At 38.0% G+C, this 12540-nt stretch overlaps 2 protein-coding genes across 3 annotated transcripts in view; both read left to right on the top strand.

Moving 5' to 3' along the window:
* The first annotated feature begins 966 nt into the window (after positions 1-966).
* On the top strand, positions 967-2464 carry LOC140304139 (probable G-protein coupled receptor). The gene has a single exon (XM_072383134.1). The coding sequence runs from the start codon at positions 1056-1058 to the stop codon at positions 2334-2336; it is 1281 nt and encodes a 426-aa protein (XP_072239235.1). The 5' UTR covers positions 967-1055; the 3' UTR covers positions 2337-2464.
* Positions 2465-9719: 7255 nt separating this feature from the next.
* Positions 9720-12540, top strand: part of cav4a (caveolin 4a) — a 55734-nt gene continuing 52913 nt past the window's right edge. The window contains exons 1-3 of one of the 2 annotated variants that reach the window (XM_072382025.1): positions 9720-10078; positions 10266-10453; positions 11842-12011. In XM_072382025.1, coding sequence (XP_072238126.1) covers positions 9860-10078; positions 10266-10453; positions 11842-11992 — 558 coding nt within the window. In that variant the 5' untranslated portion in view covers positions 9720-9859 and the 3' untranslated portion in view covers positions 11993-12011. Of the gene's footprint in view, positions 10079-10265; positions 10454-11841; positions 12462-12540 lie in introns of those variants that run through there. The other variant, XM_072382024.1, reaches the window with a different exon arrangement.

Below are 12540 nucleotides of genomic sequence, written 5' to 3' on the forward strand. Positions count from 1 at the left end.
TCATCTGTTGCTGTGTTAAATAATGATAAATAAGACGAGGACTGATAACAGAATATAGTTAAGTAAGAAAAAAAACTGTTAAACCTAATATACAATATCGTATATGGATGTGTGAACTCTGACAACATCATAGTGATGTCTTCAGGGTTATTTGGTGCTGGAGTCTGGACACGTATAAGATGAGACCTGTGTTGCAAATAGGTGTTATTGAATTTAACAATAGCTTTGTGCAACTTCTATCCTCTGTCAGGTTATCTCATTAGTTTCCAGCATAAAAGCATACTGTTTATTATTAGCTGTTGTCAGCAGTTTCTTTGAAACAGCTTTAAATATTTTCATATCAGCAGTGAGTCACAGTGCTACTTTTGAAAGGGGCTTTTCCTACTAAGAACCTGCAGAGACTTATCACCCACCTGCAGTTCCTCTCAGCTCTATAGAGCATTAAAGCAATTTTCAGCCCATTGTTTTGGCTTTGCTGCCTCCAACGTGCCTGTGTTAGTCCAGCCACACCATTTCAGACAGCAACAGGCTGCTGTTTTCAGCGACTCGGAAACACAATCTGCTTTACATGCTGGCCACCAAATGGCACAAAGACAAAATGATAAACTATGTGGTAATCATTCTGAGCGGTTTAGTGAAAAAGAAACAATCAGCGGAGAGTGGAGTGCTAAAAGAGATGCTAATGTTTTGTCCAACACTGTTGAAATGAACCCAGACATGACTATATGATGTAAATGATGGTAGTTCGACTGAATGTTGATAGCTTGTAAAAAGGTTTGCCTCATTAGATTGTCTTAAAATATATCAGTATATGCCAGTGTTGTGCTCACAGTTTTTATCCATTGCTCCAGGGTGAACAAAAAAAATGAGTAATGAAGGATGTAATTATTTTTTTTCAAATTATTTTGCATAATTATATGTTTTAATTGGCTTTACTTTCCCTTTCCAGGAGTGAAGAGTCTGTATTTGATTTCTGTGGGATTCTTTGGACTTGTTACTGAATGATGGAGAACCCAGGAATACAGATTTGTTCTCTGACAACATTATTATGAATCATGGAGGAAAACAGAACTTTTCTAACCTCTCGGTACAATGACAGCGCCTCTGCTTGGGCACCAATACCTTCTGCCCCCAGCAGACATCTAGGCACCCACCCCAATCCACAGACACGATTCAAGGACCTAACAGGGATGTTTTTCATGGTGACCCTAAATGTTCTGGCACTGCTGGCGAACACTGCTGTTATTGTGGTTGTCATAAAAGCCCCTCATCTCAGGAAATTCGCCTTTGTGTGCCACCTCTGTGCAGTGGACCTGCTGTGTGCCATCTTGCTCATGCCTCTTGGCATTGTGTCCAGCTCCCCGTACTTTGCTGGTGTGGTGTTTACTGTGCCAGAGTGCCAGGTCTACATCTTCCTCAATGTAATCCTCATAGCTGCCTCTATCTTCACCATCACAGCCATCAGTGTGGAACGTTACTACTACATTGTCCATCCCATGCACTATGAGGTCAAGATGACTCTGAAGCTGACTGCAGCTGTTATGGTGATGGTATGGGTGGCTTCTGCTGTGCTGGGGTTCTCCACTGTGTTTGGATGGCCGTCTTACGGTGGCCTGAGCTCCATCAAGGCTGAACATTGCTCTGTTTACTGGAGCCACAGTGACCATAGACGTATTTTCTCTGTGCTCTTTAGTGTCACTTGTTTCTGTCTGCCAGCTGCTGTGATTTTTGCAGTCTACTGTAATGTGTACAAGGTGGCCCGAGTGGCGGCCCGCCAGCATGGACCTTTACCCTCTTGGACAACCAACCAAGTGAAGCATCGCTCTGACTCCATAAACAGCCAGATTACCATAATCACAACTCGCAACACCCCTCATAGAATTTCACGGGAACGTTTTTTCGGTGGAGGTAAAGCTGCTCTTACTCTGGTGGTAATTGTCGGCCAGTTTCTAATGTGCTGGCTGCCTTATTTTGCCTTCCACCTCCACCTGATCCTAGATGCAACACCAAAGATCCCTGACGGCCTGGAGGAAGTAATCACCTGGCTGGCATATTCCTCCTTCGCTATCAACCCTTTCTTCTACGGGCTTCTTAACCGACAGATCAGAGAGGAGCTTTGTAAGCTCAGACGCTGTTACTCATCCCGGCCAATAGAGCTGGCTGTATCTAGTCATGAAGGTTCAGGCCATGAGAACTTCCTGCAGTTCCTCCACAGGACCAGCTGCACATTAGAGACGCGTGCTAGCTTTGCCACATCCAGTCCTAGAATTACTCTGGATCAAACTGGGCAAACTAGTTTCAGGATACCAGGACAGATCCCGGAGGAGTTCAGTTAGATATACCTCACTAATGTGCCTCACTATTAGCTTGCTGAATGTAAAAAGGTGACTTAATGAAGAATAACGTTACTAAATGAGTGTCAGCAACGCATAGGAGGCTTTGCATTCAGTAATAGCTGAGATCCAAGAAATGAATTCTGTTTTTGTCACTGAAACTTGATGAACATTTTTTTATCTACAAAAGCTGTTAGACCTCTTAAAATGGGTGTTACTGTAATTTTAGTAAAGCTATTAGTAAAGGAACACTTTCTTTGAATCAGCTGCTAAAGTAAAGCTACTGTTTACTTGCAGATAAAAGGTCTAATTGGTTAAAAATTTTACTTCCAACATCAGTCAAACACGTTGACAATCAGTCAACATGTAATAAGTATTTCAGAAAGGAGGGATTTATATTCTGCTGATAAGAACAGTTCATTGTTGTTCATTTTTGTCATATTCTTATATTCTGAAGAAAACTGTTTTTTTTTATATTGAATATAAATATAGCAGCAATACACTTTGTGGAAGAAGTTATCAAACAATCAAATATTGTCATGTCGTCTTTAAGTTGCAGGATTTCATGTACACTTTATTCTAAACAAAAAGGAGGTACTACATTTTGCTCAAGAATGTGTCTCTTGTCATTGAATTGAATGTGCAATAAACACTGATAATGTTGATTATATACATGAATCAGTTGGTTGAATTTGTTTTTCCAGCACATTTATTGGAATCTCTGGGCAAGAAGGCTCAAGATACCATGTAGGCCACTGGACAGAAAACTGCTTGAACAGGGTCTTGTCTTAATATTTCTTGTATTCTGAAGACTTGCTGCTGTCTGCCTGGTTAAAAATATATATTATACATAGATAGCTTCTCAAGTTGTCATGCATCCAGCAGATCAACAGGCAGCTTTCCCATTAAAACTGCATCTAATGTGAATGTATTCTTTAGCTTACTGACATATTGTTTGAATGAATGCTGGTTAAATGTAGCAATTTGGAGGACATCCTGCTGCACATTTCAAGAACATATTCATATTCACCAACACGGGCATACACAAACTGTCACTGAACTTTATCTATTGATTCATGTTTTGGGACGTGAATTTTCTTCATGCTTGTGGACACAGCATAGAGGAGGATAGTCTATATGATTGTTTAAGCTGGAGGACTTGAACTTTAAATGTTGAGTTGGGTGGTATAAAAAACTAAATAAATTAAAATGCAAAATTCAAGTTCATTAGCACAAATAAAAATATTCTTGTTTATTGTCTTTTTTCACTTTTTTTTTGCGAGATCTGGTTGAATTTATAGCTTTTTGGGAACTAATTGTTGAGGTCTTTCAAATCTCACTTTGTCCTGCAAACAAGGATAATCCCAAGTATCTCTCAACAAAAGAGTCCAAGACTGTTTATTTAGGCCTTCCAGCTGTGGAGTTGATATGAACCGAGTATGAAAATATTTTTCAGGTGGGGACTTGAATAAAAGTCCTGGGCTGACAACATTAACATGAAATAATTGTACTTTTACAGTTTTGTGAAAACTAAAAAAGGATGCTCAACAGTTTTAACAATTTCTGCTCGATATATTGTCTCTGTGCAGATAAGCTTGGTCATGATCTTCATGTGCCCAGTTATGAAAAGCCTGTAACTAAGACTGAGCCTGGCTAACACATGATTATGTAAGGAGAAAAGGCCATTTCATTACAGATGAAGTGATTATCTCTAATACCACTGTAATATGTGGTACACAGACAGGTCAACACAGGAGAATTACTATTACGTGTAGCCACTTGGTAAATACTGAGGATGCAGCTTGTTTTTAAAAAACTATATCTATCGCTGATGTTCTTCAAAGATACATCAGTAATTACACAGTATACAGTTGATGCTTATGCTGTGAACATTGCATGAGAATGTGTGGTTCTTTCACACAGATTAGACTTAAGGGATAACATCAGGCAGAAATGCTGATAACGGCTGACAAATTAAAGAGGATGCTGTGCTAAACCTGTAAACAACCAGAGATATACGGAGAAATATGCAAACAAATATGCTGATTAAACAGAGTGCTGTACAAAAATAACCCCTGCTTTGCAGTGGTGTTAGCAAATACCAAAATATCAGTGTGAGGTGGCAACTCCGGTGGCAGACTCCACTCGCACACACACATTCACACATTAACTCAAATCCAGTTTATTGTCTTCTGGATATGTTAAAAGCAAGATAACACCGTGCCTTTTTATCGTCTCTGGCTGCAAACATGTTCACTAAAGTGCTGTGGAGCAGCTACGAGAACAGCTCCGATAACAGTGCAGCCAAGTGCTGTTATCAAGGTACAATACAATAAAAAAACATTTAGAGGTGGACAAATCGTGTACAAATATAACATGTTACCCGACTAAAGGCTTGTTGAACACAGCATTCGTGCAACAACAAAGCGGTATTTCCGCTGTTTTTGATCAACTGAACTCATTCACATGCTCGCATGACATATGATATTGTGAAAATGTAAATATTTAAAAGCTGCAGCCAAGGCTTATTGGTTTAAATGCAATACCCAGGTTAGAGCAGTTGAATTAGAAATGCAACAGTGTCAGGCAGTATGAAACATGACTGTTTTTCCACAGGTGAGCTTGAACCAGAGTTTAGAGAAACTGTGTACTAATTAGCTATTATGGAGGTGTCCTGAACAGACAAGTTTATTTTGTATTCAGAAACACAAATGCACAAAATTATACCATGACATTCAATTTAGACTATTTTTTTATTCAGCTATATGTCCTGTATTATACCGATACACATCTAATTCTATATGCTATCAGATAATATGACGAGGGGAACAATATTATTTGTGTTGATGATAATACAGACCAAAATCAGACCGTTTCATCTCTCCATCTCCAGAGTATCTGACTCATTTTCATAAAGAATGGGCCCTCACTTCTCACAAGTTCTTAATTAAAGTGAAGGACCTCTCAGTTCAGCAGCAGCTCTTATTAAATCAAAACAATCACATAGACTGTGCTGCTCCTCTGCTAAGCATATTCACTGTAGAACAAATACAAGTCCACAGCTATAGAGACTGAACATATATGCTTTGAGCTCAGCCGAGAGTGATTTGTTATTGGCAGTGCTTAATGGCAAATATACTGAAAAGACCTAATCTTGTCCTTCTTGCAGTGCTGTCTGCTGTCCGTTTAATTTAAACTTGATGAGACACTCAGTCATTGTACAGAATGATGAATGATGCACAGGAGTAATGATGAGACAACCACTCCTGAAGAATCAAAGGGAGGGGATGTGATTGATGGTGCCGTTTGAAGGAGTGAATCGCATTATTTCATCAGACCTTCAAACTGTATTTGCACACATAACATGAGAGCCACTCAACCATCTTAACAGAGCTCATGCAGCAGATCTAGCAGATTCTACAGAATGCAGAATGATTATGGACCTAAACTCAGAATAAGAGGGTACTTTTCAGTTTGACGTATTGGAAACAAGATTATTTACTTTCTTGCAGCCGAGAGTTAGAAAAGCAACACCACTCTCATGTCTGTGTTGTAAGTATTCATTTGATTAATTAGACTTATTGTAATGAAACACCCAGAATGAACCTTATAGTTCAATATGTTGTTTTCTCTTTCTTTGATATAAACAAAAAGAAGAGAAGAAAAAAAAAGAAAAGAATAAGAACAACATCTGTTTCTAGTGTTTATGTTGAAACTGAACTTCCCATTCCAAAAGGTCAGAACAACAACAATAAACCGGTTGTTTGCAATGTCGATCAAATTTTAAGCCCTGTCAACAACATTTTTGAGTGTTTTTTTAGGTATCAAGCTATGGATGGCCTAAAAAGGATTTTTTTTTTGTTGACAAAATCAGGACAAAACTTTTGAGACTCACATCAGATCTGTTACAAAAAGAGCATTTTATATCTTGACAAATAGAGTTCTTGATCCAACACAGAGACAATAGTTCATGTTTTTATTACATGCAGATTGCATTACTGCAATGCTCTTTCTGGTCTTTCCAAGAAAAAAAAGGTAACTGTTTAAAAATATAGCTGCAGAAATGCTGATTAAAACCAGAACGAGTGCTACTATTATATCAATTTTTTATAAAAGCAATGTAAAAATGTTTTGTTTCCATTAAATTGATTGTTTTTGCGGTTTAAAGTGCTTTGTGTTGCACAAGCTGCACGAAAAGTTCCAAACAAATTTTTTTGTTTTCTGGGTTGATTGGTGTTTCGACAGTGTTTTGAGTCACACTGTATTTGCTTTTATTTTCAACCTGTTCTTTAGTTACATGCTGCTAGTTTTGTGACTTTAGGATTGGTACTGCCAGTCTTGAATAGGCCCATGTGTGCAAATTATTAGTTTACTTAATAATCTTGTTTAGGGAACAGCAACACAAGCAACACTGCTTTGCTGGCAGGATGTTCTTAGCTTGGCATAAGGTAGAATATAAGCAAAATTTATTCAAAAGTAAAAGACTGTCTCAAACACTTACTGTCAAACAGTACTCTGCTGAGATCCTAGTAGGCTTTCGAAGCTATTTCTTATATATAGAGCTATTTGAAATATATCTCATGCACATGGGAGTCCAGATTTAGCACCACTTAATTCTGTGTTGCAATTTCAAACTGAACTGCAGTGGATGGTCCGTCTGACCTATTGTACTGAAAACATCTGGACTAACATGTGTCGAGCAGGAACACTGTCTGACATCCATCATGTCCCACTTAAGCTGCTGATGTTGGCAACAGAAAGTCTGAGATTTAGGTGGTGTTAAAGTTTTGCTTTGGTTAGAATAAACACTTATGTCCACTCAGTGGTATGAATTCATATAATATGATATGTCTGTGGTTTGATGCAGCAGTTTTCATCCCTTTCTTCTGATTAGGTTTGCAAAACAAAGAGACACACATTTTTTCCCTGAAATCACAATGACCACACATGGGGGTTACGAACGTTTGAGTTCCAGTAAGGTAAAGGTCCTGAAAATCTTTGCTAAATACTTTAGCTCTAACAGTAAGTTTAGAATAAACAGTAGGTTTAAGTTGTTATATAAAAAAATCAGAATCTGGCAATAAACAAATACACGGATATGTTCATATCAATGTAATTATACTAATTATAGAATTCAAGAATTTTTTTCCATCCAGACTTTGATGCTAAAAGACCAAATGTGTCATCAGAATGTCAGAGAAGTAGCAAATACAATAAAAGCTCAAATCCTCTTCCTCACATAATAATCTGATGTCTTCAAGAAAGACACCTATTCACAGAGCTGTGACATGTGTCTTTCTGTCTATGTTTCTCCTCTTGGTTGCCTCTCCCCACACACCCACACACACACACTTTGCTGATCTCACCTTTGTGGCTGTAAACAAACAAACCCCATCTGGTGAGATGTGTGGTCCATTAGCATGCCATCGTCTCCTGTATCGACACAGGAAGTTCACTGTCATCAATACACAGTGTTCTCTCTCCGTCTGTATCCCACAAGCAGAATTGGTCATTACCATGGAGACTGTCCAGTGGTTATTGCAGAGCAGGGCACAAACTCTTAACTGTGAACTGATCTACAGCTTGTTCCATACTTGGTTGTTAGTCTTATTCAGACTCGTTGATCTGAAAACACTCAGAGATGTGTAAGTTGAAAGCATAGTCTTTTCATAGAAGGCAGGAAAAATCTTATAAAGCGAGAACTTGTTTCTCGTTTCTATTGCATCACGCAATCAGATTTTCACATTGCTATCATATATGCTGGGTTATCATTTGGTAAAGATGATGGCAGGAGAGTGCGATGACCTTGTGATAAGGACACAGTGGGTAGAATCCTTTCATTAGGTTGAACTTTGCCGATTTGTTGTTGACCTATTAATAGCAACAAGGATGATTGGGTGAATGGGTACGAAGGTTGACAGCGGTGAATGTGTTTTTTAAGCATGCTAAGTGTCCTTCATATTGGACAAAGAATGCACACCTCAGAATGTTGTTTGTGTCATTCTTTCATGCATTATGTTCAGATCACGAGATTTTTTTATGCATTACCTAAAAACATGTACACAACTGGTGTCTGTGGCACAAAGACACAATGAAACGTCTCTCGTTGCCAAGTTGGGACAAATAGTTTTCTGAATATTCAAAACTATGACTTATCTAACTTAACTCTGCAAAAAGAAGAATAGATCATTGAAAATAAATAAAACACAACAGAAATCTGAAGATGAGATGACACCAGCTTCAAAATCCTCATTTAATTTTGTTCACATAGAATAAGAAGTTAAATGGAGATTTTGCATATCTCCGTTACTCACTTGATAAATAAGATTTTACAATAAAAAGTGAAGAAAAACAATTTTTTATGTTTTTAGGAATAAAATGCTCTATGAATCAAGCAATGAATGATGCATAGACATACTCCAGACTCCAAATGATCTTATTATCAAACGATTTTATGTGCTATCAGATAATAATCGTATACTATTAAACTGATTGTGTTTTGCTAAACAGAAACCCAGTTTAGTCGTGCTTAAAGACCAGAATTTTAGCAGCGACTGATAATTCATACTATACAGTAGACACTATGGCATATGGACTGAACTTTGATCCAAGTATTTCAATTAATGCAGATAATATTTCATACTATTATGGTTCTTGCAGTATAAATGCTTTAAAAAGACATTCAGTGGTGCAAAGACACATTTCCAAGACCATCTGCCCATTTAGATTCCTGATTCATTGAGTTATGTTTGGACAGTGATGCAGACTTTGAGGCCTATTGTGTGGCTGCAGTTAGAAGTACTGTGTGTTTTGCCATATATAGCCTATAGAGGTGTAGTTTGACAATAAAAATCAATTAATAGGATGTTAGCTGAAAAGAAACATTGATATGGATTTTATCAGTTGTCACTGTGTTTTTTCTTTATGAGTGACTTTAACTTGAAATGATTTTGATTCTATTTCGATTGTCCTGATACAAAATAAACCCAGCTTGGATGAAAGAGTTCATGGGTCAGCACAACAATGTGGCATCCGCATGTCAATCCTTTAAGGCAGGGTGGTTGACTTCCATATGATGCCAGGAGGAGGCAGTATTGTCTTGCAGTTCAAGCACTTTTCTCCTCAGAAAAACAGTCTGAGAAATGAATGAAATCTAGGAACTACAAAGAATTTGTTAAAAATCTGTTCGTCACTATTGCTTTCATGCATAAACTGCTGTATATTGTATTTGTCTCTGTGATTTGACTCCCACAACAGTGTATCAGTGTAAACAGAACCATCTCCATGCCTTCAGTATTTTTATCCTCCCCTATCCCTTCTTTCCTTGCCACAGCACAGGAAAATAATCTTCACTTGAAAGACCATCTGCAAATACCATCCAGGGCACTGTAACGTTCCCAATATAACCTCAGTGCCCAGACAGCTGGAGGGGTCCAGTCAGTGGCCTCAGTCTGGGCTGCCAGTGGAGTAACAATCGTCCACTCTGCTCTTTTTGGATAGTGCTTTCTTATGTCTGAATAGACGCCATGATGAAAGGGGAAGATTCAGAGGAAGTGGAAATTGATTTGGGGGACTCAAGCGACCCTGAAGAATCTGAAAATGGGGAGGAACCTCAGACACTGTGGAAAGCTCAGCCTTCTTTGGAAGAAGAGGAAAACATTCACACATCGACACTAGTGGAAATTAGTGACACCAAGCCTCTGATTAATGCCAGAGACCCCCGAGGTATCAATGACTGCCTCAAGGTACACCATTCTTATGCAATGGATCAGTTAAACTTGTTTTATGGATGATTTGTGCATTTGTCATGCAGCATTAAAAATCTCCATGCAGCTGCTTGGCTGATTGCACTGCCCTCCAGTGGATATAACTCATCACGACAACCAGAAGCTAAAGATACTGAGAGCATCAGCACTTTGTCTTTGTGTTCAGGTGACATTCGAGGATGTTATAGCTGAGCCAGTGTCGGTGCGCAGTGGGGATAGAGTGTGGATCTGGAGCAACGCTTTGTTTGAGGTGTCCAGGGTTTGGATTTACAGAGTAGTCACAGTACTTCTGGCCCTTCCCATGTCAGTTCTCTCTGGTTTCATCTTTGCCATCCTCAGCTGCTTCCACATCTGGTACGTTTGTATCTTCCTGTTTTGTTCTTAAAATTGTTTAAATTATGTAACCAACAGAAAGATTAGGTTTCTTTTGGTGTAATTTGTTTGTCAGTGTTGTGAGCATTATAAGTAAAGTTTCGCTCTTTGTGGTCTGTTGGCTGCAAACTTTAGAGGCATCAATGAACACAAGTGAACAAAAATCCTTTTATGTCTTACTCCCCCTTGTACACAGTTGTGTGGTTTTTTTTAAATGTCTGTTCTCTACAATACTACAGAAATGGGACAACATCTGGCATCTTCTCCAGCCCTGAAAATAACTTACAATAGATGGAAAAATAGTAACATTAAAAAATGAAGGACATCTATGTTGATTCTTTTTAACCTTGGCTAGGTCCAACAGAAGGCTTTACAGTGTATTTCTCATTTATCCATCTACTCACATTAAGGAAAGCCTCTTATTCTGCACACACACTGCTTTTTCTCTATCACGCACACTAACAGTGTGTGTGTGAGTGAACACAGTGAACACAAGTGTGGCAATGACACTTTCATATGTGGCGGGTCTGGGGATCTGATCCAAACACCGTAGGCACAAATAAGGAATGGACTACGAGTTGATTATTATTTGATTACTAATTTCTTATCCAAGGTTATCACATAGCTTTGTCAACAGTTATGTGATTAAGAATTGAGTAAGAAAATTAGATATAACATGACAAGGGATGAATTGCATTTAATAATTGGTAATGGAGGGCTATATAAGTAATAATGATGAGAACAGAGAGAACAGAATGAGAGATCCTACTGTATATCAATAAATCAATGTTAACTAGTTTGAAAATATCTGTAAATCAGTCATACCAACCAGATTATTTATAAGTGGCTCCATATTTCAAGCATAACACAAGTTTTGAGTAATTCTTTGTTAATTACCTTAACCTTAGATTCTCTTTTTTGTGCTCTCAGTTGTAGTGTTTAGACATATTTTATGTCCCTTTAAATAAAGAGATGCATCATGCAGATGCATTCATGAGTACTGAATCAGATTGATTTGGTCTGTTGAAGTGCCTCCCATTTTATGGGTTTTGGGGTTCAGCTGTTTGTGTGGACCAGCATCTGGTGAACTATCAACACCAAGGAACAGCACATTTTAGCAGGGCCACTGCATTGTTAAGAGTACAGTTATCCAGGTTCAGGTACTGAGCTCCAGAATGTGGGGAATTTTAAAGAAGTTGTTTTCCAGCTTTCCCACAGCTGGACATCCAAAGAAGGGAAATAAGAAGCATTAGTTATAATTTGTCATTACATAAGAAGAGTGATTCCTGATTAATCTACTGATTGTAATCTTCTTTGTAATTTCTATGTTTTTATTTATGTGCGTGTGTTTTATTTTTTTTCTGTGACAGGATGATCAGACCCTGTCTCCAGTGTGTCCTCATTGGCACCCGCTGGCTGTGGGGCCTGTGGAACATCGTGTTGGGTATCTTTGTAGATCCTTTTTTCAGAAGTGCCGGGAAATGTTGTGGAGGCTTCAGCATTCACCTGGCCAAAGAATGACATCAAACATGAGAAGCTTGTCAGACTGGATTTTCTCATGACGTAGACAAACACACTTCTGTTCATATGGACCCAGTCTCATTGGGAATTGATTTTAGATTTTTTAATATTTAATAAAAATAGATTGCATATTTTCAATTGTTCACACATCCCTGATAAAACTGCAACAGCATCTGCTGGTCCTCTTAAACCTTTATATTGTTTACATAGTGACGCAGTTTAAATACTTTCATCAGGATTTGTTTAGACAGTGAAATGTTTTAGAATCTGTTATAATATTTGGATTTGGTTTTATATTTTCTTTTACTTTACAACTGATGATAATATTTTGAAAATCACTTCTAGGCATGTTTGAAAATGTGTTTGGGCTTTGAAAAATTATGTGTGTTAGACAAAAAGTTCAGTTCTTGTGTTATAAATTCTTGGATTATAATGCCTTCTCTCACACTTGAATATATATAATCTATCATTTTCATTTTTTAAACTTCATCCTCATTGATGTGTGCACCACAGCCTTTAAGCTACAAATCAGTCTTCTGTTTGTAGAC

The sequence above is a fragment of the Leuresthes tenuis genome, unplaced genomic scaffold, assembly GCF_036924035.1.
Source record: "Leuresthes tenuis unplaced genomic scaffold, fLeuTen1.0.hap1 SCAF_3, whole genome shotgun sequence".
Taxonomy (NCBI): Eukaryota; Metazoa; Chordata; class Actinopteri; order Atheriniformes; family Atherinopsidae; genus Leuresthes; species Leuresthes tenuis.